This window comes from Equus przewalskii, chromosome X (genome assembly GCF_037783145.1).
Source record: "Equus przewalskii isolate Varuska chromosome X, EquPr2, whole genome shotgun sequence".
Lineage (NCBI taxonomy): Eukaryota > Metazoa > Chordata > Mammalia > Perissodactyla > Equidae > Equus > Equus przewalskii.
The window spans coordinates 31,230,896-31,256,062 of NC_091863.1; the positions used below are offsets into that span (position 1 = coordinate 31,230,896).

A 25,167-nucleotide genomic window follows, 5' to 3' on the forward strand; every position below is an offset into this window, starting at 1 on the left:
CCTTTTTTCCCTTCATTTTCCACCCCATTCATCTAATTTCAAGCTCAAGAGTTGAGGGCTTATAGTGGTGAAATCTGAGGATCTCTGGGAATGGCCTGGACTCCTCCACCTTCTGGCTCAGGCTGCATTAGCCTTCAGATAATGGTCAGGCAGCTCCTATTGGACCAACCTCCCACAGACAACTATCTTAGGACAAAATATGAAAAATACCTCTCTGAAGACTTTGGAGAGTGACCAAAAAGCAGGCAGATACTGGAGGGTGGTTATGACTTGGAAGAGGGCAAAAATGCTATGTGAATCATCAGGGCTTTTTGGGTTTTGCCTAAGGGCAGGTTGCAGTATGCACCGTGCTAGGGTTGGTGGAGAGGCTTAAATGAAGATAGTCTTACTGGTTTGAAGAACCAGAGGAGAGGGTAGGGGCAACCGTAGCAACTGAAAAGTCAGAAGGAATATCTCAGAAAGGAGATAGCCAGAGAGAGGGGCAGAGAAAGAGAGCCCAGATTATGTATATAAACTACCTAAATTTCTCACTGCTTGCTGAACCATGCACGTGCGGATCAGGAATGGGGGCAGGTTCCAAGCAGCCTAGCAAAGGTTCAAAGGATGGAACTGAGATTCCAGCTGCCATCCACCAAAGCAGAGACAGTGAGACAGTTTTCAGTTTCAGTTCAGCCAATTTCACTGCCTACCCCTTCACTCACACACACACACACACAAGTTCTGCTGTATCAAATAGGATGAGCAAAGAGAATTGAGGGTTGTTTATTTGGGTTTTTTTTGTTTGCCTTTTGTTTTTTGTTTGTTTGTTTTTTTTTGAGGAAGATTAGCCCTGAGCTAACATCCGCTGCCATTCCTCCTCTTTTTGCTGAGGAGGATTGGCCCTGAAGCACATCTATGCCCTTCTTCCTCCATTTTGTATGTGGGACACCCACCACAGCATGGCTTGATGAGTGGTGTATAGGTCCACACCCAGGATCTGAACCAGCAAACACCAGGCTGCTGAAGTGGAGTGTGTGAACTTAACCACTATGCAACCAGGCCAGCCCCTTATTTGTTTTTATAGGGTCAAAAATACATAGAAAAGTCCTCTAAGATTCGCAGTAAGAAACCAGTTCTCTAGAAGGGAAACTATAAATTAATCTTTAGAAATGCCCCCCAATTTTTTTGTATAGGGTACTTATTTTTCTTGGATAAATTTGACATATAACATTGTGTGAATTTAAGGTGTACAACATGTTACTTTGATACATTTATATATTGTAATATGATTGCCATTGTAGCAGTATTTATCACTTTACATAATTATAGTACATACTATTGTCTATATTTATTGTACTGTGCAGTAGATCTCTAGGCCTTATTTACTGCAATTTACTCATTGCAAGTTTGTACCCTTAAACATCAATCTTATCCTCCCACTCCCAGTCTCATGGTAACCAGCATTTTACTCAGTATTTTTTACGTGTTTGACTTCTTTCGATGTATAGATATTACATATAAGTGATAGCATACCGTACTTATCTTTCTTTGTCTGGCTTATCTCACTTAGCATAATGTGCTCAAAGTCTATCCATATTGTTGCAAATAGCACAATAGCCTCCATTCTCATGGCTGAATAATATTCCATTGTGTGTATATACCACATCTTTTTTATCCATTCATCTGTTGATGGGCATTTGAGTTATTCCTGTATCTTGGCTATTGTTAATAATGCTGCAATGAACATGGGAGTACATATGTCTCTTCAAAATCCTGTTTTCATTTCCTTCAGGAATATACCCAGAATTGGAATTGCTAGATCATATGGTAGATCTATTTTTAAGTTTTTGAGGAAACTCCATATTGTTTTCCATTGTAGTTGGAACAATTTACATTCCCACCAATAGTGTATAAGCGTTCTGTTTCCACCCATGTCCTCACCAACACCTGTTGTCTCTTATCTTCTTGATGATAACCATTCTAACATGTGAGACATATCTCACTGTGGTATTGATTTGAATTTCCCTGATGGTTAGTGATGTTGAGTATCTTTTCATGTGCCTGTTGGCCATCTTGGTGTCCTCTTTGGAAAAATGTTTATTTAGTTCTGCCCACCCGCTCTTTTTTTCGTTTGTTTTTTTGCTGAGGGAGATTTGCCCTGACCTAACATCTGTGCCAGTCTTCCTTTATTTTGCATGTGGGTCACCGTCACAGCATGGCTGCTGACTAGTGGTGTAGGTCCACACTCAGGATCCAAACCGGGGCTGCCAATGCGGAGCATGCCAAACTGAATCACTAGGCCATGGGGCAAGTTCCCAGTTCTGCCCATTTTTTAATCATATTTTTTTGTTATTAAGTTGTATGAGTTCTTTCTATATTTTGGATATTAACCCCTGATCCAATATATGATTTGCAAAAGTTTTCACCCATTCTGTAGGTTATCTTTTCACTTCTTATTTCTTTTCCTACGCAGAAGCTTTTGAGTTTGATGTAGTCCCATTCATTGATTTTTGCTCTCCTTGTTTGTGCTTTTGGCATCATATCCAAGGAATTATTGCCAAGACCAATATCAAGGAGCTTCTTGACTTCATTTTCTCCTAGGAGTCTAATGGTATCAGGTCTAATGTTTAAGTTTTTGATCCATTTCGAGTTAATTTTTCTAAGTTGTGTGAGATAGGGATCCAATTTCCTTGTTCTGCATGTGTTTCTCCAGTTTTCTCAGCACCATTTGTTGAAGAGACTATCCTTTCCCCATTGGGTATTCTCAGTTCCCTTGTCGAATATTAGATGACTCTATATGCTGAGCTTTAATTCTGGGCTCTCTATGCTGTTCCATTGGCCTGTGTGTCTATTTTTGTGCCAGTACCATACTGTTTTTATTCCTATGGCTTTGTAGCATAGTTTGAAATCAGGAATTGTGATATCTCCAGCTTTGTTCTTTTTTTTTTTCAGGATTGCTTTGGCTATTTGGGGTCTTTTGTGGTTCCACACAAATTTTAGGATTGTTCCTTGTAGATTGTTTTGAATCTGTAGATGGCTTTGAGGAGTAGGGACATTTTAACAATATAATTCTTCTGATCCATGAACACGAGATGTCTCTCCATTTGTTTGTGTCTCCTTTGATTTCTTTCAGCAAAGTATTGTAGTTTTAATTTTACAGAACTTTTACTTCCTTGATTAAATTTATTTCTAAGTATTTTATTTTTCATGCTATTGTAAATAGAATAGTTTTATTTCTTTGTCAAATTCTGCATTAGCGTAAAAGAATGCAATTGATTTTTGATGTTGATTCTGTGTCCTGAATTTGAGATCAAAGATTAAATCCAACAGTTTTTTTGTTGACTCTTTGGGATTTTCTATCATACCATCAGCAAACAGCAACAATTTTACCTCTTCCTTTCTGGTTTGGATGCCTTTTATTTCTTTGTCTTGCCTAATTGCTCTATCTAGGACTTCTACTATGATATGGTATAGGAGTGATGAGAGTGGGCATCCTTGACTTGTTCCTGATCTTAGAGGAAAAGCTTTCAATTTTTCTCCATCAAGTATAATGCTAGCTGTGGGTTTGCAGTACATAGCTTTTTTTATGTTGGAATATGTTCCTTCTACACTCAATCTGTTAAGGGTTTTTATTATTAAAGGATGTTGTATTTTGGAAAATGCTTTTTCTGCATCTATTGAGATGATAGTGTAATTTTTATCTTTCATTTTATTGATGTGATGTATTATATTTATTGATTTGCATATGTTGAAATATCCTTGCATCCCAAGGGTAAATCCTACTTAGTCATGGTGTAAAATCCTTTTAATGTGTTCTCGAATTCCATTTGCTACTATTTTGTTGAGAATTTTTGCATCTATATTCATCAGGGAGATTAGCCTATAGTTTTCTTTTTTTGTGGTGTCCTTATCTGGTTTTGCTATGAAGGTAATGCTAGCTTCATTGAATGAGTTTGAAGGTATTCCCTCCTCCTCAATATTTTGGAAGAGTTTGAGGAGAACTGATATCAATTATTCTTTTTTTTATTTTTGAGGAAGATTAGCCCTGAGATAACTGCTGCCAATCCTCCTCTATTTTCTGAGGAAGACTGGCCTTGAGCTAAGATCCGTGCCCATCTTCCTCTACTTTATATGTGGGACGCCTACCACAGTGTGGCTTGCCAAGCAGTGCCATGTCTGCATCCGGGATCCAAACCAGTGAACCCCGGGCCGTCAAAGCGGAATGTGCACACTTAACTGCTGAGCCACCAGGCTGGCCCCAATATTATTATTCTTTAAATGTTTGGTAGAATTCACTAGTAAAGCCGTCTAGTCCTGGAGTTGTCTGTGTTCAGAATTTTTTGATTACTGATTCAATTTCTTTACTCATTATTAGTCTGTTCAGCTTTTCTGTTACTTTTTGATTCAGTCTTGGTAGGTTGCATGTTTCTAGAAATGTATCCATTTCTTCTAGGTTATATAATTTGTTGCTATATAATTGTTCATAGTAGTCTCTTAGGATTCTATATCTGTAGTGTCAGTTAAAATGTCTCCTCTTTCAGGGCCCGCCCCGTGGCGCAGCGGTTAAGTTCACACATTCCACTTCTCGGCAGCCCGGGGTTCGCTGGTTCGGATCCCAGGTGCGGACATGGGCAGCCATGCTGTGGTAGGTGTCCCACGTATAAAACTAGAGGAAGATGGGCACGGATGTTAGCTCAGAGCCAGGCTTCCTCAGCAAAAAGAGGAGGACTGGCAGTAGTTAGCTGAGGGCTAATCTTCCTCAAAAAAACAAACAAACAAAAAGTCTCCTCTTTCATTTCTAATTTTATTTTTCTTCTCTCTTGTTTTCTTAGTGTAGCTAAATGTTTACCAGTTTGCTTTATCTTTTCAAAGAACAAGCTCTTAGTTTCATTGATCCTTTCTATTGTTTTTCTGGTCTCGATTTAATTTATTTTCACTCTGATATTTATTATTTTCTTCCTTCTGCTAACTTTGAGCTTAATTTGTTCTTAATTCTCTAGTTCCTTGAGGAGTAAGGCCATTTATTGGTGATCTTTCTCATTTCTTAATTTATGCATTTATTACTATAAACTTTGCTCACAGAAAAGCTTTTGCCGCATCCCACAAGATTTACTATGTCGTATTTCCATTTTCATTTGTTTGGAGGTGATTTTTTATTTCCCTTTTGATTATTTCTTTGACCCATTGGTTGTTTAGAAGTGTGTTATTTAGTTTCCACATAATTTGTAGATCGTCTTTTTCCTCTTGTTGTTGATTTCTAATTTTATACCATTGTGGTCAGAAACGATAGTTAGTTGGTGTGATTTCAGTCTTCTTAAATTTGCTAAGATCTCTTTTGTGTCCTATCATATGATCTATCCTGGAAAATGTTCCATGTGTACTTGAGAAGAATGTGTATTCTGCTGCTTTTGAATGGACTATTTTGTATATATCTCTTAAGTCCATTTGTTCTAAAGTATGGTTCAATTCCAATGTTTCGTTATTGGTTTTCTTTCTGGATGATCTGTCCATTGCTGAGAGTGGGGTATTAAATTCCCCTACTATTATTGTATCATTGTCTATTTTTCCCTTAAGATATGTTATTGTTTGCTTCATATATTTCAGTGCTTAGGTGCTTAGACTGCATATATTTAAATTGTTATATTTTGTGATGTATTGATCCCTTTATCATTATATAATGGCATTCTTTGCTCTTGATACCATTTTTGGCTTGAAGTCTATTTGATATAAGTATGCTAAGCCTGCTTTCTTTTGGTTTCCACTTACTTGGATCATCCTCCTCCATCCCTTCTCTTGGAGCCTATGTGTGTCTGTGGAGCTGAAATGAGTCTCCTGTGGGCAGCATATAGTTGGGTCTTTTTTTTTTGTCATCCATCTGGCCACCCTGTGCCTTTTGATTGGTAAGTTCAATCCATTTACATTTAGGGTGATTATTCACATGTAAGTATTTACCACTGCCATTGTATCTTTTGCCTTCCGATTATTTTGTTCCTCCACTGTTTATTTTTCCTTCTGCTCTTATCTACTTTCTAAGTTGGTGGTTTTTCATAGTGATTTTGATAGTCTTCCCTTTTGTCATGTTTCATGTCTCTACTCTAGATTTTTGCTTTGTGGTTACCATTAGGTTTACATAAAATATCTCAGATAAATTAACCCTTTTTCTGCTGATAGCAATTTATCTTCATTTGCCTATAAAGTTTCCATCCTTTTACTACTCCCCTTTTGTATTTTTGATGTCACAAATCATCTCATTTTTCTTTTTTTTTTTCCCTAGCTGAGGAAGATTTTCCCTGAGGTAACATCTATTGCCCATCATCTTGTCTTTTTGCTGTGGAAGATTCACCCTGAGCTAATATCTGTTGCCAATCTTCCTCTGTTTGTATGTGAGCCACTGCAACAGCATGGCCACTGACAGATGAGTGATGTAGGTCTGCAGCCAGGAACCAAACCTGGGCTGCTGAAGTGGAGCACACAGAACTTATCCATTAGGCCACTGGGCCTGGCCCCAAAATTCTCTCTTTTTATGCTGTGATTTTGTTCCCAAATTGTAGTAGCTATAGTTGTTTATAATGCTCTTTTCCTTTAACCTTTATGATATAATTAAGTAGTCAATTTACTATTCTAAAATAAAGTAACAGTTTTCTAATTCTATTTATCACCTTAATCAGAGTTTTATGTACTTTCATATCTTCATTTCAGTTTGAAGAGCTCTTCTCAACATTTCTTATAAGGCATATCTAGTGGTGGTAAACTCCCTCAGCTTTTGTTTGGGAAAACCTTTATTTCTCCTTCATATCTGAAGGATAACTTTGCCAGATACAGTATTCTTGACTGGCAATTTTTATCTTTCCATACTTTGAATATGTCATTCTGTTCTCTCATGATCTATAGACTTTCTGCTGATATATCTGCTGAGACACTAACAGGGATTTCTTTGTAGGTTACTGTCTTTTTTCCCCAGCTGCCTTTAAAATGACTTGTCATTGACTTTGGACAGTTTTGATAGGTGTCTTGGGGAGGGTCTTTCTGTATTGAGATAATACAGTGTTCTATTAGCTTTGTGGATTTGTAGATCCAGTTCTTTCCCTAAATTTGGGAAGTTCTCAGCTATTATTTCTTTAAATAAGCTCTCTTCTCCTTTGTCCCTCTCTTCTCCGTCTGCTATATCTATAAATCTTATGTTGGCTCCTTAATGGAGTCTGATAGTTCTCATAGTGTTGCTTTACTTTTTTAAAGTCTTAATTCTCTCTCCTCTTCTACTCAAATCGTTTTTAAATTCCTACCCTCAAGGTTGCTTATTCTCTCTTCCATCCGATCTCTCTTTTTCCAATGCTTTCTTCATCTCATTTTTTTGAGTTCTTCAGGTCCAGAATTTGTTTGGTTCTTAGAATTTCAATCTCTTTGGTAACATACTCCTTCTCTTCATTAATTTCATTCCTGAGTTCACTGAATTGCCTTTCCAAGTTTTTTTGTAGATCATTCAATTTCTTCATACCATTTATTTTTAATTATTTATCAGATTGCAATATTCCATGTCTTCTATGTTCAGTTGCTGGAAAATTGTCATTTTCTTTTTGTGAGGCCATATTACCATGATTTTTCCCAGTGCTTGATGAAATGTGCCTCTGCCATCACATTTGAAGTAGGGAACATCTTTCTTATTTAGGTAAGACATTGTTTACTTTGATTCTAACAGTTCAACAGGTTAGCAGGTAGGAGCCTTTCTTTTGTCTTCTAAATGGCAGTGCTATAGCAGAAGTTTTTTTTTTCTCTTACAGGAGCTGACTTGCTGCTGAGGTTGGGATCATGTACATAAAGGAGCTGGTAGGGAAAAGAAAAAGGTAGTAGAAGAGTTGGGAGATATGTGTGCTTAGCACTTAGGGCTTTGCGTAGTCCCACAGCCCAGTAGGGGGATCTTTGAGTCTGGAGGGTACCAGAGGTCCATGGGTGCAACTCTTGCTGGAATCCCAGGGCAGACAGCAGGAAATGTGTTCTTTCAGTTCTCTGTCTGCCTTTTCCCCGTCCTTTTTCTCCCCCAAGTCACAGAGATGTCTCTTCAGAAATGAAGGGTATTGTTGAAGAGCAATGGATGCCTTGCAGCTTCAGTCCACACAGCCTGGCAGACTTTTGCTCACCCTCTTTCACTTTCCACTTCCTCTGTTAGAAACGTTGCTACTGCCACTGCTGGTGCTGCTGCTTCCACAACCCCCTTGGCTCCATAGCCTCCTCGGAGGTCCTAGCCACCCACTTTTGGATGCACAGATGGATGGAGCTCTCAGGTGTCCTGTGCATAGGTGCTTTTGTTCGGTTATGGATGTCCAGTTGGTTGTAAATATAAGAGGAGGAAAAAAAAGGAGTGACCCTCCCACCATGATGCTGGCATCACTCTGGGTATTTATTTTTAAAATACCACTGTACATTCATTCTTCTTCAAAATGTGTATCTTGTTGGGCAAAGTGCCTGTAATATTCTAAGTTCATCAGAAAGACTGGTTTAAAGAAATCAGGTCAGTTCCTCAAACATCACCTCATCTTCAAGACATGGACCTTTTGGGCTGGGTGGCAAAGGGCACAGATGGGCTTTTCAAAGACAGGAGAGCTTCAACGTGGGTTGATATATGCTTACTTAATTGTGACAAATGATCTTTTGAAATTTTTGTGGCCTCCAAACTAGTCACTGGTTAATATTCCTCTCTTAGCCATGCCATTGACCTTTATCTGATACATCTGAGGGAGACAGAAGTCAAAGAGTGGCTACTAGTGTGCTTTGTAAAAAAAAATCATATTTGTAAATAGAATATAAACCTATTCACAGGATAGCAATCACTATCTACTGTTAAAGAAAAATAAAGACAAATCTGAGCTCAGCTCAGCTCAGAACTGGTTAAGTTCACACGCTCAGCTTCAGCGGCCCAAGGCCTGCCAGTTCAGATCCCAGGCACGGACATACCCACTGCTTATCAAACCACACTGTGCAGGCATCCCATATAGAAAGTAGAGGAAGATTGGCACAGATGTTCGCTCAGAGCCAATCTTCCTCAGCAAAAAGAGGAGGATTGGCAGCGGATGTTAGCTCAGGGCTAATCTTCCTCAAAAAGAAAAAAAAGACAAATCTACTTCTAGTTGCTATAGTTGAATATTTGCTATCCTAGTCTGGTTCTATCTATTTGTCTCCCCACTCTGTGGTTTGTGACCCCCTTTCTCCCTTTTTTTCTTTTTTCAGGTATGAGAGCCTTCTTGAGGATTTCTTGTAGTGGAGGACTTTTGGTTACAAATTCCCTTAACTTTTGTTTGTCTGGAAAAGATTAAATTTCTCCCTCATATCTGAAGGATATTTTTGCTGGATAGAGTATTCTTGGCTGAAGATTTTTATCTTTTAAAGTTTTGAATATGTCATTCCATTCTCTCCTAGCTTGTAAGGTTTCTGTAGAGAAATCCACTGAAAGTCTGATAGGAGCTCCTTTGTAGGTTATTTTCTTCTGTCTTACTGCCCTGAGTATTCTTTGTCATTCATTTTTGCCATTTTTACTACTATATGCCTTGCAGTAGGTCTTTTTACATTGACAAATCTAGGAGGTCTGAAAGCTTCCTCCACACACATTTCTCCCTCAATCCCTAGATTTTGGAAGTTCTCTTCTATAATTTCATTAAGCACACTTTCTGCTCCTTTTCCACGCCCTCAGGAATTCCGATGATTCTTAAATTGGTTCTCTTCATTGAATCTGCTATTTCTGTGATATTTTCATCATTCTTTTTAATTTAGTTCTCGTTCTTCCTCTGTCTGGAGCCATTCAGCCTGTCTGTCTTCAATTATGCTAATTTTCTCCTCTATGGTGTCTACACGGGCATTCAGGCAATCCGTATTCTGTTTGATCTGTTGTATTTTTCATCTCTAGTATTTCTGACTGATTCTTCTTTATAGTTTCAATCTCTTTTGTGAAGTAACTCCAGAACTCGTTGACTTGTTTGTCTATATTTCCCTTTACCTCACTGAGTTTTTTGATGATAGCTACTCTGAACTCATTTTCACTTAGTTTACCTATTTCCAAGTCCTCAGGACTTAATTCTGTGTTTTTATTGTTTCCCTTCTGGTCTGGAGCTTTTATAAATTGCTGAATGGTAGAGGAGCGGTTTTTGCACATGATGGTAGTATTCGGTTGCAGTTACAGCCTGTTGCCACTAGATGGGGGTTGAGAGCCGTGCGTTCTGAGCCCTCAGCCTTCAGCTGTGATGGTGGGTGCCCAGCACAGGTTGGGGGTGAGGGCGTACTTTCTCTGACGCACCAACCTGGATTCCAATCAGCTCTCGCTCTCTGGTCTCCTGGGGCCCTGGCTTGATGGGGTCCCCACATGTGGAAGCTTTCCCCCATTAGCGGGTTTCCACTATACCTGCAGTGGGAGTCCTGGACGATCCCCGAGTTGCGTGGCCCCTCCCCCGCTCCTACCCTCACCCATGGCAGTGATCCCAGTCTCTAGGGGAGGGAGCGAAGTTCTCTCTTACCCCGTTCCAGCTCCTCTGAGGTCAGCTGCAGTGTCTCTGTTCTCCGTTGTCTGTCTTGCTGCTGTGGGTCTCTGACCATCTCTATTAGAGTTATTGGTTGAAATTCAGCTGTTCTGGTTCTTTGGTTGTAGTTTGGAGGGGAGAGTCCCCGGTCAGCTCAGCCCGCCATTTTGATGACATCACCTATTTTCCTGGCAATCCTCAAAATTCTAGCAGGTTTCTCCCCCTTTTCCATTCTTAAAACACCACAAAGAATCACAGTCCTAAAACCACTGGCCACACTGAGCAAGTAGGGCTGGTGCTTGAAAAACAAAATGAGTTTTAATAAATTTGCTCCAAAATATTTTATTAAAGGTTTTATATAAAAAACAAGAAAGGTATGTGTCACACTGAACAACACATTGAAAGCATGTGTATGCTTGAGGTTTTTAATTTCTCTACAAAATTAACCAGCCATGATAGAGTAAAGAGTTATAAAGAGTAAATATCATATTCATATCATTTTTGGGAACACTTAAAAGTACAAAAAGCATTATGCTAATTTTTAAGTGCAAAGAAAGCTCATAATAAAATAGACTTTAAAAATTACAAATAAAAATCTGTACATCAAGGATATTTTTAAGGCTTTTCCGTGTGCATAGCACTATGTAGAAAGAGAAGAGGAACTGCAGAGAGAGGAACCCTCACATCAGGTGTTACAGGTCTGGCCCATTTCAGCTTGCAGGACCATCTCCTCTTTTCTCAAGGGGAATGTGTCAATCAGGTTGAAGAGGGCCACAGGCATCACCAGGGAGACATAGCGTTCCTTGTCCATGCCATGCTTATCCACTAGCACCATACTGAAGGAATAGAGTGGGATTCGCAGCAACAGCCTAGGGCAGACAAAGAAAAAAGAGAAGACTATGTCAAACCTGACTCCCAAGGGTTCTAGCGGACCAACGCACACCCTATAGTGACACTGTATGCAGAGAAAGGCTTATACCACAAAGGACTGAATCATCCTTTAGACCCCTGCTACTGCTCAAAATGTGATCCTTGGACCATCAGCATCACATTGGAACCTGTTAGAAACGGAGAATGCCATGCTCTACCCTGACCTACTGAATTCAAATCTGCATTATTAGCAAGATCCCCAGATGACTGGGATGCACATTAAAGTTTGAATAGCACTGCCTTAGATTATAATGGTCAGGAAGACTTTAGGCCTGCAGTGGTGCTCTGTACCAGTAGTTGCTACAAGGCATGTACAGCAATGCTAACAAATTTTTTTGCATTAATTGGATTTAACCCAAGTTTGCAGACTAGGTTTGCACAACCACATAAACACTAGGTCAATGGTTATCAACAAAGGTGATTTTCCCCCAAGAGGAAATTTGGCTATGTCTGCACACATTTTTGGTTGTCAGACTGGGGAGGGAGGTGCTACTGGTCTCTAGTGGGAGAGGCTAGGAATGTTCCTTAACATCCTACAATGCACAGGACAGACCCCTCCCCCCTGCAAAAGAATTATCCATCCCCAAATGTCAATAGTACCAAAGTTGAGAAAGCCTGGACTAGGTGAAGCTGACTGAAATAACTTTCCAGACATTGTAGTTCTGGCCCATTCAGCAGCCAGCTCAGGACTGCACAGTTAGAGGGGACTGAACTTGGTTTACAGCTTAAGCATATTGACTGGGTTAATTATAATTTGTACCTTAAATAATTTCAGAAAGAATTACACATGGTTTCAAAAGTCTAATGTTCTTTTCTACTCTACCACATTAGAATTTAAACTGTGTAAAAACATGATTTTTATAACCATTCAAACATGTTTAGATGAAAAAAGCCAGAGAAAGCAAACAAACGAACAAGCTGAGCCCAGGAAAAAAAAAAAAATGAGCCTACCCAGTTTCTTCTCCAGATTTTGCTTTTTAGTTTAGATTTCTTGAGATTGTTGTGAGGCAGAATATACAGTGCCATCTGGATTTAAAGTGCAATATTTTTTCCTCACACAAATGGATCAAGGAAAAAAAATCATTACTCAAAATCCAAACTGACTATACTTTCTTCTGCCTTTTAAGAGTTTTAGGGAAGATGGGAATAATTTATATTTTATCCCAGTGGGAAGCAAAATTGTTAATCCATTCTATTGACTAGAAATAAAAGGAAAAAAAAGCATTACAATGTCTCCATCAGGTTTCCTGTGGTGCTAAAAGGGGTGCTCAGGAGCAGATGACTTGTAAATGAAGTGAGGTGAGAAGAGAGAGCTAAATTGCTCTGCAAGGAGTATTGAGAGGTTTTTTGGGGGTGGGGGAGAAGTCCTAGGACACAAGAGGGAGGTGTCCCAGCAAACAGAAGAGTAGAGAAGTATGCAAGTCTGGATGGAGAAAAGGGCCAAGCAACATTGTGGTGGCTGGAGCCTGTGGGAAAGGGTGACTAATGAGGAATTGGAGCATTTGATGTTATAGTGCTTATGGGGCTAGGATAGAAACCCCTCACGGTGCCACCATCTGCTACCACACACACTCTTCACGTGAACCTTGTGCCTTGATGGACACAGAATATAAAGGGGAAAACCGCCATGAGCAGAGATGAGTGGTCAGATCAGCAGACTAGCACAGACACAGGAATGCATCCCACCGTGGCCAAGAGACCACAGAAATCTTGGGGATGAATGATGGGACACTGCAGGAGGAGGCGTGGTGCCAGCCCTATGTTGGAGTTACATAAATGTCTGTCATCAGATTGGAATGACCTCCTCCTGGAGAATCTTCTAGAGAACTCTAGACTCAAATAATATTGGAAGTTCGGGTTCAAGATAGTGGTTTAGGAAGATCCTGAACTCACCTCCTCCCATGGTCACACTGAATCTACAACTACAGAGGGAACAATTTCCTCTGAAAAAAACCTAAAAAGTAGCTGAGCGACTCCTGCATATTGGGCGAGCTAGAAGGAAACCACATGGAAGTGGGTAGGAGAGGTTCACCAAATCCCCCCCACACACCTTCCCCTGGCACGATAACCCACCACCAGGAAAGAACTCAAAACCAGGAGCCTCTCTCTGCGAGACGAGCCCCCAAAACATCTAGCTTCAAAAACCAGTGGGGTTTGCAACAAGGGCTGCGACAAACTGGAAAACGGGGTAGAGGGCTCACGTGCAGCCTTGCTCACCCCAAGGCACAGCGCAAAAGCTGCTGTTTGAAAAGTGCCCAGACTTTGTGTGAAGGAGGCTCAGTGGATAATTAAAGCGTTGGACTGAGCAGCAGGGACCTGCAGGTGTACTCTCCGGGAAAGGAGGTTGGTGGGCACCATTTTCATGCTCTCCTTCTGTCTTGCTAAAACCAGTGGACGCCAGCTCTTTATTTTTCTTTCTATTTTTGCCAGTGGGTGCCATCTTCATGCTATCCTTCTCCCTTGCTAAACCAGTAGGTGTCATCTCTCTCTCTCGGTCTGTCTGTCTCTGCCTGTGTGATTCACCCTGCTCTTTCTCTTTTTCTCGATTTCTCGCACTCTGTCTTGCCCTGTCTCTCTCAGCCTCACCCTCTCTCTGTCTCCCTCTATTGCCTTGCTCTGTCTTTGTCTGTCTCTCTCATTCTGTCTGTCTTGATCTCTTGCTCTCTGTCTCTGTCTTTCTCTTTGTCTTTCTGTCTCCTGTCTCTGTCTTGCTCGCTGTCACTCTGTCTTTGTCTCTATCTGTCCTTGTCTGTCTGTGTCTCGCTCATTGCCTCTTTCTGTCCCTCTCTGTCCCTCTGTCTACTGTCTCTCTCTTGCTGTCTCTTCCTCTGTCCCTCTCTGTCTCTTTTTCTCACTCTATCATGCTCTCTCTGTCCCCCGTCTCTGTCTCCTATCTCTCTGCATGTCTCTGGCTCTCTGTCTCACTTTCTTTCTGTCCCTCTTAGTCTCTCTGTCGGCCTTTGTCTTGCTTTGTCCCTCTCCTGTCTCTGCATCCTGTCCCTCTCCGACTCTTTCTCTTTCCTGTCTCTTTGGCTTACTCTGTCTCTGTCTCCTGTGTGTCTGTCTCTGGCTCTCCGTCCCTTCATCACTCTTTGTCCTTCTCTGTCACTGTCTCCTGTCTCTGTGTTCTGTCTCTCTGTCTGTAAGTCTCTCTGTGTAAGTCTCTGTCTCTATTTCATCTCTTGCTCTCCTTTTTTCTTTCTGTCTCTGTCTCATGCCTCTCTCTCCTCCTGTCTCTTTCTCTGTCCCTCCTGTCTCTATCTTTGACTCTCAGTGTCTGTCCCTCTCACCCTTTTGCCCTCTCTGTCTCTCTCTCTTGCTCTGTCAGTCTGTCCCACTCTCTCTCATCTCTCCTCTGCGTCTCTGTCTGTCTCTCTTGCTCTGTCTCCTGTCTCTGTCTTGTTCTATCTCCTCTCTGTCTTTCCCTGTCTGCCTCTGTCTTTGTCACTCTGTCTCTAACCTGTATCTGTCTGTCTCCTCTCTCTCCTGCTCTCTCTCTCTCCTGTCTCATTCTGTCTCCTCTGTCTCTTGCCCTTGCTTTGTCTCTCTCTGTCCCAGTCTGCCTCTCTCTTGCTCTGTCTTTCAGTCTGCCTGTCTCTCCTCTGTCTGTCTCTGTCATTCTGGCTCTCCTCTCACTCTCTTCTCTCTGTCCCTCACTGTCTCTTTCTATGTCTGTCTGTCCTGCTCTCATGATCTCTCACCCTGTCTCAATCATTCTCTCCTGTCTCTGTCCCTCTCTCTGCCTGCCTCTATCTCTCCTGTCTGTCTCTGTCTCTCTTGCCCTTGCTCCGTCTGTCTCACTGTCTCCTATCTGTCTCCATCTTTGTCTTGCTCTGTCTCTGTCTTGTTCTGTCTCCTCTCCTGCTGTCTCACCCTCTTTCCCTTGCTCTGTCTCTCTCCTGTCTCTCTTTGTCCCTCTCTGTCTCCTATCTCTCTTGCTCCCTCGGTTTCCTCTCCGTCCGTCTATTTCTCTCTCCTGTCTGCCTCTCTCTGTCCCTGGCTCTCTTCTGTCTCTTGCCTCACTCTCTTGCCCTCTATTTATGTGTCTCTGTCTTGCTGTCTTCCTCAGTCTTGCTCTGTCTCAGTCTCTCTCTCCTGTCTGTCTCTTGCCTTTGTCTCTGTCTCACTCTCTGTGTCTCACTCTGTCTCTGACTCTTTGTCTCTCTGTATCTCCTCTATCTACCCCCTGCCTTTCTCTGTCTCTTGCTCTTTTGCTCTTAGTCTCACTCTGCCTCTCTGTTTCTGTCTCTGTCTGTTGTCTGTGTCTTTCTCTGTGTGTGTTTCTCTCTGTCTGTCTCCTTTCTGTCTCTGTCTTTTTTTTTTTTCATCAGTGGGTGCCATCTTCACACTCCCACACTGCCTCACTCTAGCTGGTGGCTCCATCTTCACACTCTCCCTCTGCCTTTCCTCAGCTCGCCAGTATCTTCCAGAAAGAAGCTTAAACCCTTGTGTGGCACCCTGATATGTGTGGCTGCTGCCAGGGGACATCTCTATATCACCTTGCTCTGGTGGCCAGTGGTGCTTATGCCCGTGGGCCCCACAGGACTGTAAGCAATGGAAGAAGTTTCCTTAAACTACCAACCTCAGAATACAGCAAGAAGCAACAGACCCAAGAGCTCAGTCTTTTGGTGAAAGAAGCCTATTAATTTATCATCATAGCTGCAGCCTGAGGGACAGGCTTCTAATGAAACACATCTGAGAGCTGACTATAAACCTTTCCAGAGACCTCAGAGGGCAGGTGCTATCACTGTGCTCCTCCTCTGTCATGCTCCTAAGTACCAGCATCTATTGGAGGGGAGGTGTTATACATGTCCAGTACCCCAGTTTTTGCAACTGCTGACCAGCAGATACCCCTTGATCATCTGGCTCTAGTGGCCAGGAGGGCTTGTATTCCTGGGTCCCCTGTGACTGTACCAATCTAAGAGACAGTTCTTGGCAGGCTATCACCCCCTGGGCACTGCACAGACAGCAGACAATCACAACCTGTGTCTTTCTGTGAAAGAAGCCTATTTGTTTGTCTTAGTGCCTCAGGGGCAGGGTTCAGGTTTGGTGCAAATCTAGGAGCCTGTGGAAGGACTCTCAGGGAACATAGGCTAGAAGATGCCATCTTTATGCTCTCCCTCTGCCTCACTACAGCTCACTGGTATCTCCAAGAAAGGAGGTTATACACTTGCCTGAAGCCCCAGTTTTTGTGACTGCCACCCATGGGACATCTCCAGATCGCCTGGCTCTGGTGGCCAGCAGAGTTTACACTTGCAGTCCCACAGGACTATATATACTTGCATACTTTAAAAGCTGCTGCCTAAGGGAGGGTCTGGCTTCCTATCAGCCTGAATCTAGTGGCTGACTGAGCTCCTCCCCTTTGGAACACATACAGGTCTTGACACACCCTCAAATAATGGAAGCTATTAAAAATAAAATAGGCTGCTTGGACAATTGCAAAGGTTTGAGAGACAACCAAGAGCTAGGGCAGGGTTGAATGATAAGGTTCATCTCCTATAGGAGGCCACTCATTCAAGAGCAGAAGAGTTGTTTGTTTGACCTACTGTATAGAAACCAACAGGTAGAGTCCAGAAAAATGAAGAAACAAAGGAATATGATATGAAAGAACAAGATAAAACCTCAGAAATTAACCTTAATGAAATAGAGATAAGTAATTTACCTGATAGAGTTCAAAGTAATTGTCATAAAGTTGCTCACCAAACTTGAGAGAAGAATGGATGAAAACAATGAAGACATAGAAAATATAAGGAAGTACCAAATAGAGCTCACGAAGCTGAAGAATACAATACCTGAACTAAAAAATATACTAGAGGAGTTCAAAAGCAGACTAGATGAAGCAGAAGTGGACTCGAGGACAGGGCAATGGGACTCACCCAATCAGAGCAGCAAAAAGAAAAAAGAAGGAGAAACAGATATGGGGTGCTGTCAGCAACACGGCAGAGTGAGCTCACCAAGGACTCTCGCTCCTCCAAATTACAACCAAAAAGAGCAACTGCTTTCTAACAACAACAACAAAATCCTAATAACAGAAATCGTCGGAGACCCACAGCAGCCAAATCATGGAGGGCGAAGAGGCTGGAGCTGCCCTTGCAGGAGCTGGAACTGGGTAAGAGAGATCTTCACTCCCTCCCCTAAAGACTGGGATCACTGCCGCAGTTGAGGGAAGGAGTGGGGGAGGGGCCAGGACTCCCACTGCCCATGCAGTGGAAACCCTCTAATGGGGGAAAGCTTTCGTGTGGGGAAACCCCAGCAAGCCAGGGCGCCAGGAGACCAGAGAGTGAGAGCTGATCTGAATCCAGGTCAGCACGCAAGAAAAAGTGCCCCACCTCCCCCAACCCACACTGTGCACTGCCATCACAACTGAAGGCGCAGGGCTCAGAACACGCTCTCAACCCCCATCTAGTGGTGACAGGCAGTAACTGCAACTGAATAATAGCATCATGTGCAAAAACTGCTCCTCTACCATCCAGCAATTTATAACAGCTCCAGTCCAAAAGGAAAACAATAAAAATACAGAAGTATGTCCTGGGGACTTGGAAATGGTAAACTAAGTGAAGATGAGTTCAAAATAGCTATCATCAAAATACTCAATGAGGTAAAGGGAAATATGGAGAAACAACTCAAGTTCTGGAGTTACTTCACAAAAGAGATTGAAACTATAAAGAAGAATCAATCAGAAATACTAGAGATGAAAAATACAATGGATCAGATAAAACAGAATACGGATTCCCTGAATGCCCGTGTAGACACCATAGAGGAGCAAATTAGCATAATCGAAGACAGACAGGCTGAATGGCTCCAGACGGGAAGAAAGAGAATGAAGAACTAAAAAAACTGAAGAAAATCTCCGAGAAATAGCTGACTCAATGAGAAAATGCAACTTAAGAATAATCGGAATTCCTGAGGGCGTGGAAAAGGAAAATGGAGCAGAAAGTGTGCTCAACGAAATAATAGAAGAGAACTTCCCAAATCTAGGGATTGAGAGAGAAATGTGCGTGGAGGAAGCTTTCAGATCTCCTAGATTTGTCAATGTAAAAAGACCTACTGCAAGGCATATAGTAGTAAAAATGGCAAAAATGAATGACAAAGAAAGAATACTCAGGGCAGCAAGGCAGAAGAAAATAACCTACAAAGGAACTCCTATCAGACTTTCAGTGGATTTCTCTACAGAAACCTTACAAGCTAGGAGAGAATGGAATGACATATTCAAAACTTTAAAAGATAAAAATCTTCAGCCAAGAATACTCTATCCAGCAAAAATATCCTTCAGATATGAGGGAGAAATTTAATCTTTTCCAGACAAACAAAAGGTAAGGGACTTCAAAGTGACAAGAGCTCCACTACAAGAAATCCTCAAGAAGGCTCTCATAACTGAAATAAGAAAAAAAGGGAGAAAGGGGTCACAAAACAGAGCAGGTAGACGAATAAATAGAATCTGAATAGGATAGTAAATATTCAACTATAGCATTAGGATAAAGGGAAGGAAATCACCAAAGCAAGGACAATCTTATCACTCTAACTACAAACTCACAACACAAATTTGAATAAGAGATGAAAATAATAATTTAGGAGGAGAGGAGGAGAGGGCCTGAAACAGTCTAGGCTAAGAGACCACCAGAAAATGGACTATATTATACACGAGATTCTGAATACAAACTTCAGGGTAGCCACTAAACTAAAAAACAGAACAGAGACACAAAACATCAATAAGGAAAAATCTAAGAAACCCAGCATAAGAAATTGCAGAAGTCAATGGGTAGGCTAAAACACACAGGATGAGAAACAAAGGAAACGCAGGAAAATGAGCAACAGAATGACAGCATTAAGCCCTCATGCATCAACACTCACCCTCAATGTAAACGGATTGAACTCTCCAATAAAAAGACACAGAGTGGCAAAATGGATTAAAGAACAAGATCCAACAATTTGTTGCCTCCAGGAAACAGATCTCAGCTTCAAGGACAAACACAGGCTCAGAGTGAAGGGGTGGAAGACAATACTCCAAGCTAATAGCAAACAAAAGAAAGCAGGTGTCGCAATGATTATATGTGACAAAACAGATTTCAAGATAAGGCAGGTAAAGAGAGACACAGAGGGACAATATATAATGATCAAAGGGACACTTCATCAAGAAGAAATAACGCTTATGAATATCTATACACCCAATACAGGAGCACCAAAGTTCATAAAGCAACTATTAACAAACCTAAAAGAAAATATCAAAAATAACACAATAATAGTAGGGGACCTCAACACCCCACTCACATCAACTGACAGATCAGACAGAAAATCAACAAAGAAACAGTGGAGCTAAACGAAAAGCTAAAACAGTTGGACTTAATAGATATATATGGAACACTCCATCCAAAAACAGCAGAACACACGTTCTTCTCAAGCATGCATGGAACATTCTTAAGGATAGACCATATGTTGGGAAACAAGGCAAGCCTCCACAAATTTAAAAAAATTGAAATAATAACAAGCATCTTCTCCAAACATAATGCTATAAAGCTGGAAATTAAACAAGAAAAAAGCTGAGGAAGGCACAAGGATGTGGAGACTAAACAATATGCTATTGAACAAGCAATGGATCATTGAAGAAATTAAAGAAGAAATCAAAAAATACCTGGAGACAAATGAAAATTATAACATGCCATACCAATTCATATGGGATACAGCAAAAGCTGTATTAAGAGGAAAATTCATCGCAATACAGGCACATCTTAACAAACAAGAAAAATCCCAAATAAGCAATCTTAAACTACACCTAACCGAATTAGAGAAAGAAGAACAAAGTCCAAAGGCAGCAGAAGGAGAAAAATAAGAAAAATCAGAGCAGAAATAAATGCTACTGAAACAAAAAAAGGCAGTAGAAATGATCAATGAAACAAAGAGCTGGTTCTTTGAAAAGATAAATAAAATTGAGAAACCTCTAGCCAGACTTACAAAGAAAAAAGAGAGAAAGCTCAAATAAACAAAATCAGAAATGAAAGAGGAGAAATAACAACAGACTCCACAGAAATACAACGGATTATAAGAGAATACTATGAAAAACTACATGCCAGCAAAATGGATAACCTAGAGGAAATGCATAAGTTCTTAGACTCCTACAATCTCCCAAAGCTTAGTCAAGAGGAAGCAGACAATTTGAACAGACCAATCACAAGGAAAGAGATTGAAACAGCAATCAAAAGCATCCCAAAGAATAAAAGCCCAGGACCAGATGGCTTTCCTGGGGAATTCTACCAAACTTTCAGAGAGGATTTAATACCTATCCTTTTCAAGCTATTCCAAAAAGTTAGGGAGGATAGAACATTCCTAACACATTCTACGAGGCCACCATCACGCTGATACCAAAGCCTGACAAGGACTGCACAAAAAAGGAGAACTACAGGAGAATATCACTGATGAACATAGATGCAAAAATTCTAAACAAAATTTTGGCAACCAGAATTCAGCAATTCATCAAAAGGATCATACATCATGATCAAGTGGGATTCATACCAGGGACACAGGGATGGTTCAACATCCACAAATCAATCAATGTGATACACCACATCAACAAACTGAGGAATAAAGACCACATGATCATCTCAATACATGCAGAGAAAGCATTTGACAAGATCCAACAGCCATTAATGATAAAAAGCTCTGAACAAAATGGGCATAGAAGGGAACTACCTCAACATAATAAAGGCCATATATGACAAACCCACGGCCAACATCATACTCAATGGGCAAAAACTGAGTGCCATCCCCCTGAGAACAGGAACGAGACAGGGATGCCCTCTATCACCACTCTTATTTAACATAGTACTGGAGGTCCTGGCCAGAGCAATCAGGCAAGAAAAAGGAATAAAAGGAATCCAAATAGGGAGGGAAGAAGAGAAACTCTCGCTGTTTGCAGACGACATGATCTTATATATAGAAAACCCCAAAGAATCCATTGGAAAACTCTTAGAAGTAATCAACAACAACAGCAAAGTTGCAGGGTATAAAATCAACTTGCATAAATCAGTAGCATTTCTATACTCTAATAACGAACTAACAGAAAAAGAACTCAAGAACACAATACAATTCACAAATGCAACAAACATAATAAAATACCTCGGGGTGAATTTAACTAAGGAACTGAAAGACTTATACAATGAAAATTACAAGGCTTTTCTGAGAGAAATGGATGATGACATACAGAGATGGAAAGACATTCCATGTACATGCATTGGAAGAATAAACATAGTTAAAATGTCCATTCTACCTAAAGCAATCTACAGATTCAACACCATCCCAATCAGAATCCCAATGACATTCTTTACAGAAATAGAACAAAGAATCCTAAAATTCGCATGGGGCAAAAAAAGACCCCGAATTGCTAAAGCAATCCTGAGAAAAAAGAACAAAGCTGCAGGCATCACAATCCCTGACTTCAAAACATACTACAAAGCTACAGTAATCAAAACAGCATGGTAGTGGTACAAAAACAGGTGCACAGATCAATGGAACAGAATTGAAAGCCCAGAAATAAAACCACACATCTATGGACAGCTAATCTTCGACAAAGGAGCTGAGGGCCTACAATGGAGAAAAGAAAGTCTTTTCAACAAATGGTGCTGGGAAAACTGGAAAGCCACATGTAAAAGAATGAAAATTGACGATTCTTTCTCACCATTCACCAAAATAAACTCAAAATGGATCAAAGACCTAAAGGTGAGACCTGAAACCATAAGGCTTCTAGAAGAAAATGTAGGCAGTACACTCTTTGACATCAGTATTAAAAGGATCTTTTCAGACACCATGTCTTCTCAGGCGAGGGAAACAATAGAAAGAATAAACAAATGGGACTTCATCTGACTAAAGAGCTTCTTCAAGGCAAAGGAAAACAAGATTGAAACAAAAAAACAACCCACTAACTGGGAAAAAATATTTGCAAGTAATACATCTGACAAAGGCTTAATATCCATAATATATAAAGAACTCTCACAACTCAACAACAAAAAATCAAACAATCCAATCAAACAATGGGCAGGAGACATGAACAGACATTTCTCCAAAGAAGATATACAGATGGCCAATAGGCCCATGAAAAGATGTTCATCATCACTGAGCATCAGGGAAATGCAAATCAAAACTACACTAAGATATCACCTTACAGCCATTAGAAAGACAAAAATAACTAAAACAAATAATAACAAATGTTGGAGAGGTTGTGGAGAGAAAGGAACCCTCATATACTGTTGGTGGGAATGCAAACTGGTGCATCCACTATGGAAAACAGTATGGAGATTCCTCAAAAAATTAAAAATAGAACTACCATACGACCCAACTATCCCACTACTGGGTATCTATCCAAAGAACCTGAAATCAGCAATTCCAAAAGTCCCATGCACCTCTGTGTTCATTTCACCATTTTTTACAATAGCCAAGACGTGGAAGCAACCCAAGTGCCCACCAACAGATGACTGGATAAAGAAGATGTGGTATGTATATACAATGGAATACTACTCAGCCATAAAAAAGAAGAAAATCATCCCATTTGCAACAACATGGATGGACTTGAGGGAATTATGTTAAGTGAAATAAGCCAGATAGAGAAGGGCAATCTCTGGATGACTCCACTCATGTGAGAAATTTAAACATGTGGACAAAGAGAACAGATTAGTGACTACCAGGGGAAAGGTAGGGTGGGAGGTGGGCACAAAGGATGAAGTGTTGCACCTACAACATGACTGACAGACAATAATGTACAACTGGAATTTCACAAGATTGTAACCTATCATCAACTCAGTAAAAAAGAAAAAAGAAGGAAAATAATAAAAATGTCTTAAGGGACTTATGGGACAACAACATCAAGTGGACTGACACTCACATCGTAGGAGTCCCAGAAGGAGAATATAGAAAGAAAGGCACAGAAAATTTATTTGAAGAAATAATGGTTGAAAAGTTCCCTAACCTGGGGAAGCAAACAGATATCCAGATCCAGGAAACCCAGAGAGTTCCAAATAAGAGGAACTTAAAGAGAGCCACACAGAGACACCTCATAATTAAAATGTCAAAAGTTAAAGGCAAGGAGGGAATCTTAAAAGCAGCAAGAGAAAAACCACTTGTTACTTACAAGGGCACCACCATAAGGCTGTCAGATTTTTCAGCAGAAACTCTATAGGCCAGAAGGGAGTAGCACAATAAGTTCAAAGTACTGGGGAAAAAACATGCCAACTAAGAATACTCTACCTTGTATTCTTGGACATAGAGTTTCCCAGCAAGCAAAAGCTAAAGGAGTGGCCACCAACAGACTGGCCTTAGAAGAAAAGTTAAAAGGGTTTCTTTAACCTGACAAGAAAGGGTGATAATTAGTAACAGAAAACATATGAAAGTATAAATCTCACGGGTAAAGGGAAATATATAGTAAAGGTAGTGAATTAATCACTCATAAAGCTCGTATGAAGGTTAAAAGACAAACGTAGTAGAAATAACTATAACTACAATCATAAGTTAAGGGATACACAAGATTAAAAGACGTAAAATATGACATCAAAAACAAAATGAGGAGAGAGTAAAAATGTAGACCTTTTGAATGTGTTCACACTTAAGTTGGTATCAACTTAAAACAGACCATTATAAACATAAGTTTTTATATGTAAGCCTCATGGTAACCATAAAACAAAAACCTATAGTAGATACACAAAAGATAATGAGAAAGGAATCTAATTTTTAAAATGTTTAAAAAACAATTTTTAATATGGCAATAAGTACATACCTATCGATAATTCCTTTAAATGTAAATAGACTAAATGCTCCAATCAAAACACATAAAGTGGCTGAATGGATAAAAAAAAAAGACCAATCTATATGCTGCCTATGAGTCACTTCAGACATAAGGACACACACAGACTGAAAGCAAAGGGATGTAAAAAGATACTCCATGCAAATGAAAACCAAAAGAAATCTGGGGTAGCTCTTCTTACCTCAGACAAAATATACTTTAAAACAAAGACTGTAATAAGAGACAAACAAGGACATTACATAATGATAAAGGGGTCAATCCAATAAGAGGATACAACACTTGTAAATATTTATGCAGCCAACACAGGAGCCCCTAAATATATAAAGCACGTATTAACAAATCTAAAGGGAGAAATAGACAGCAATACAGTAATAATAGGGGACTTTAATACCCCCACTTACATCAATAGATAGATCATCCAGATAGAAAATCAATAAGGAAACATTTGCCTTAAACAACACATTAGACCAGATGGACTTAACAGATATATGCAGAACATTCCATCCAAAAGCAACAGAATACACATTCTTTTCAAGTGCACATGGAACATTCTCCAGGATAAATTATATGTTAGGCCATAACAACTCTTAATAAATTTAAGAAGACTGAAATCATATGAAGCATCTTTTCTCAACACAATAGTACGAAACCAGAAATCAATTACAAGAAGAAAACTGGAACATTTACAAATATATGGAGATTAAACAACATGCTACTGAACAACCAATGGGTCAATGAAAAAATCAAAAGAGAAATTAAAAAAATACCTCAGACAAATGAAAATAGAAATACAACATACCAAAACTTACGAGATACAGCAAAAGCAGTTCTAAGAGGGAAGTTCATAGTGATAAATGCCTACCTCAAGAAACAAAAAAACCTCAAATAAACAACCTATGTTTACACTTCAAGGAACTAGAAAAAGAAGAACAAACGAAGCCCAAAGTTAGTAGCAGGAAAGAAATAAAGATT

General features: G+C 40.3%; 2 protein-coding genes across 6 annotated transcripts in view; one reads left to right on the top strand and one right to left on the bottom strand.

Annotated features, from left to right (window-relative positions):
* Nucleotides 1-25,167, top strand: part of SYTL5 (synaptotagmin like 5) — a 277,939-nt gene that overhangs the window by 245,779 nt on the left and 6,993 nt on the right. The gene's annotated exons all lie outside the window — the stretch shown is intronic.
* The window catches only part of SRPX (sushi repeat containing protein X-linked), a 93,533-nt gene continuing 79,173 nt past the window's right edge, over nt 10,808-25,167 (bottom strand). For all 3 annotated transcript variants that reach the window (XM_070604711.1, XM_070604709.1, XM_070604710.1), the window contains one exon: nt 10,808-11,350. In XM_070604711.1, coding sequence (XP_070460812.1) covers nt 11,167-11,350 — 184 coding nt within the window. In that variant the 3' untranslated portion in view covers nt 10,808-11,166. The remainder of the gene's footprint in view (nt 11,351-25,167) is intronic.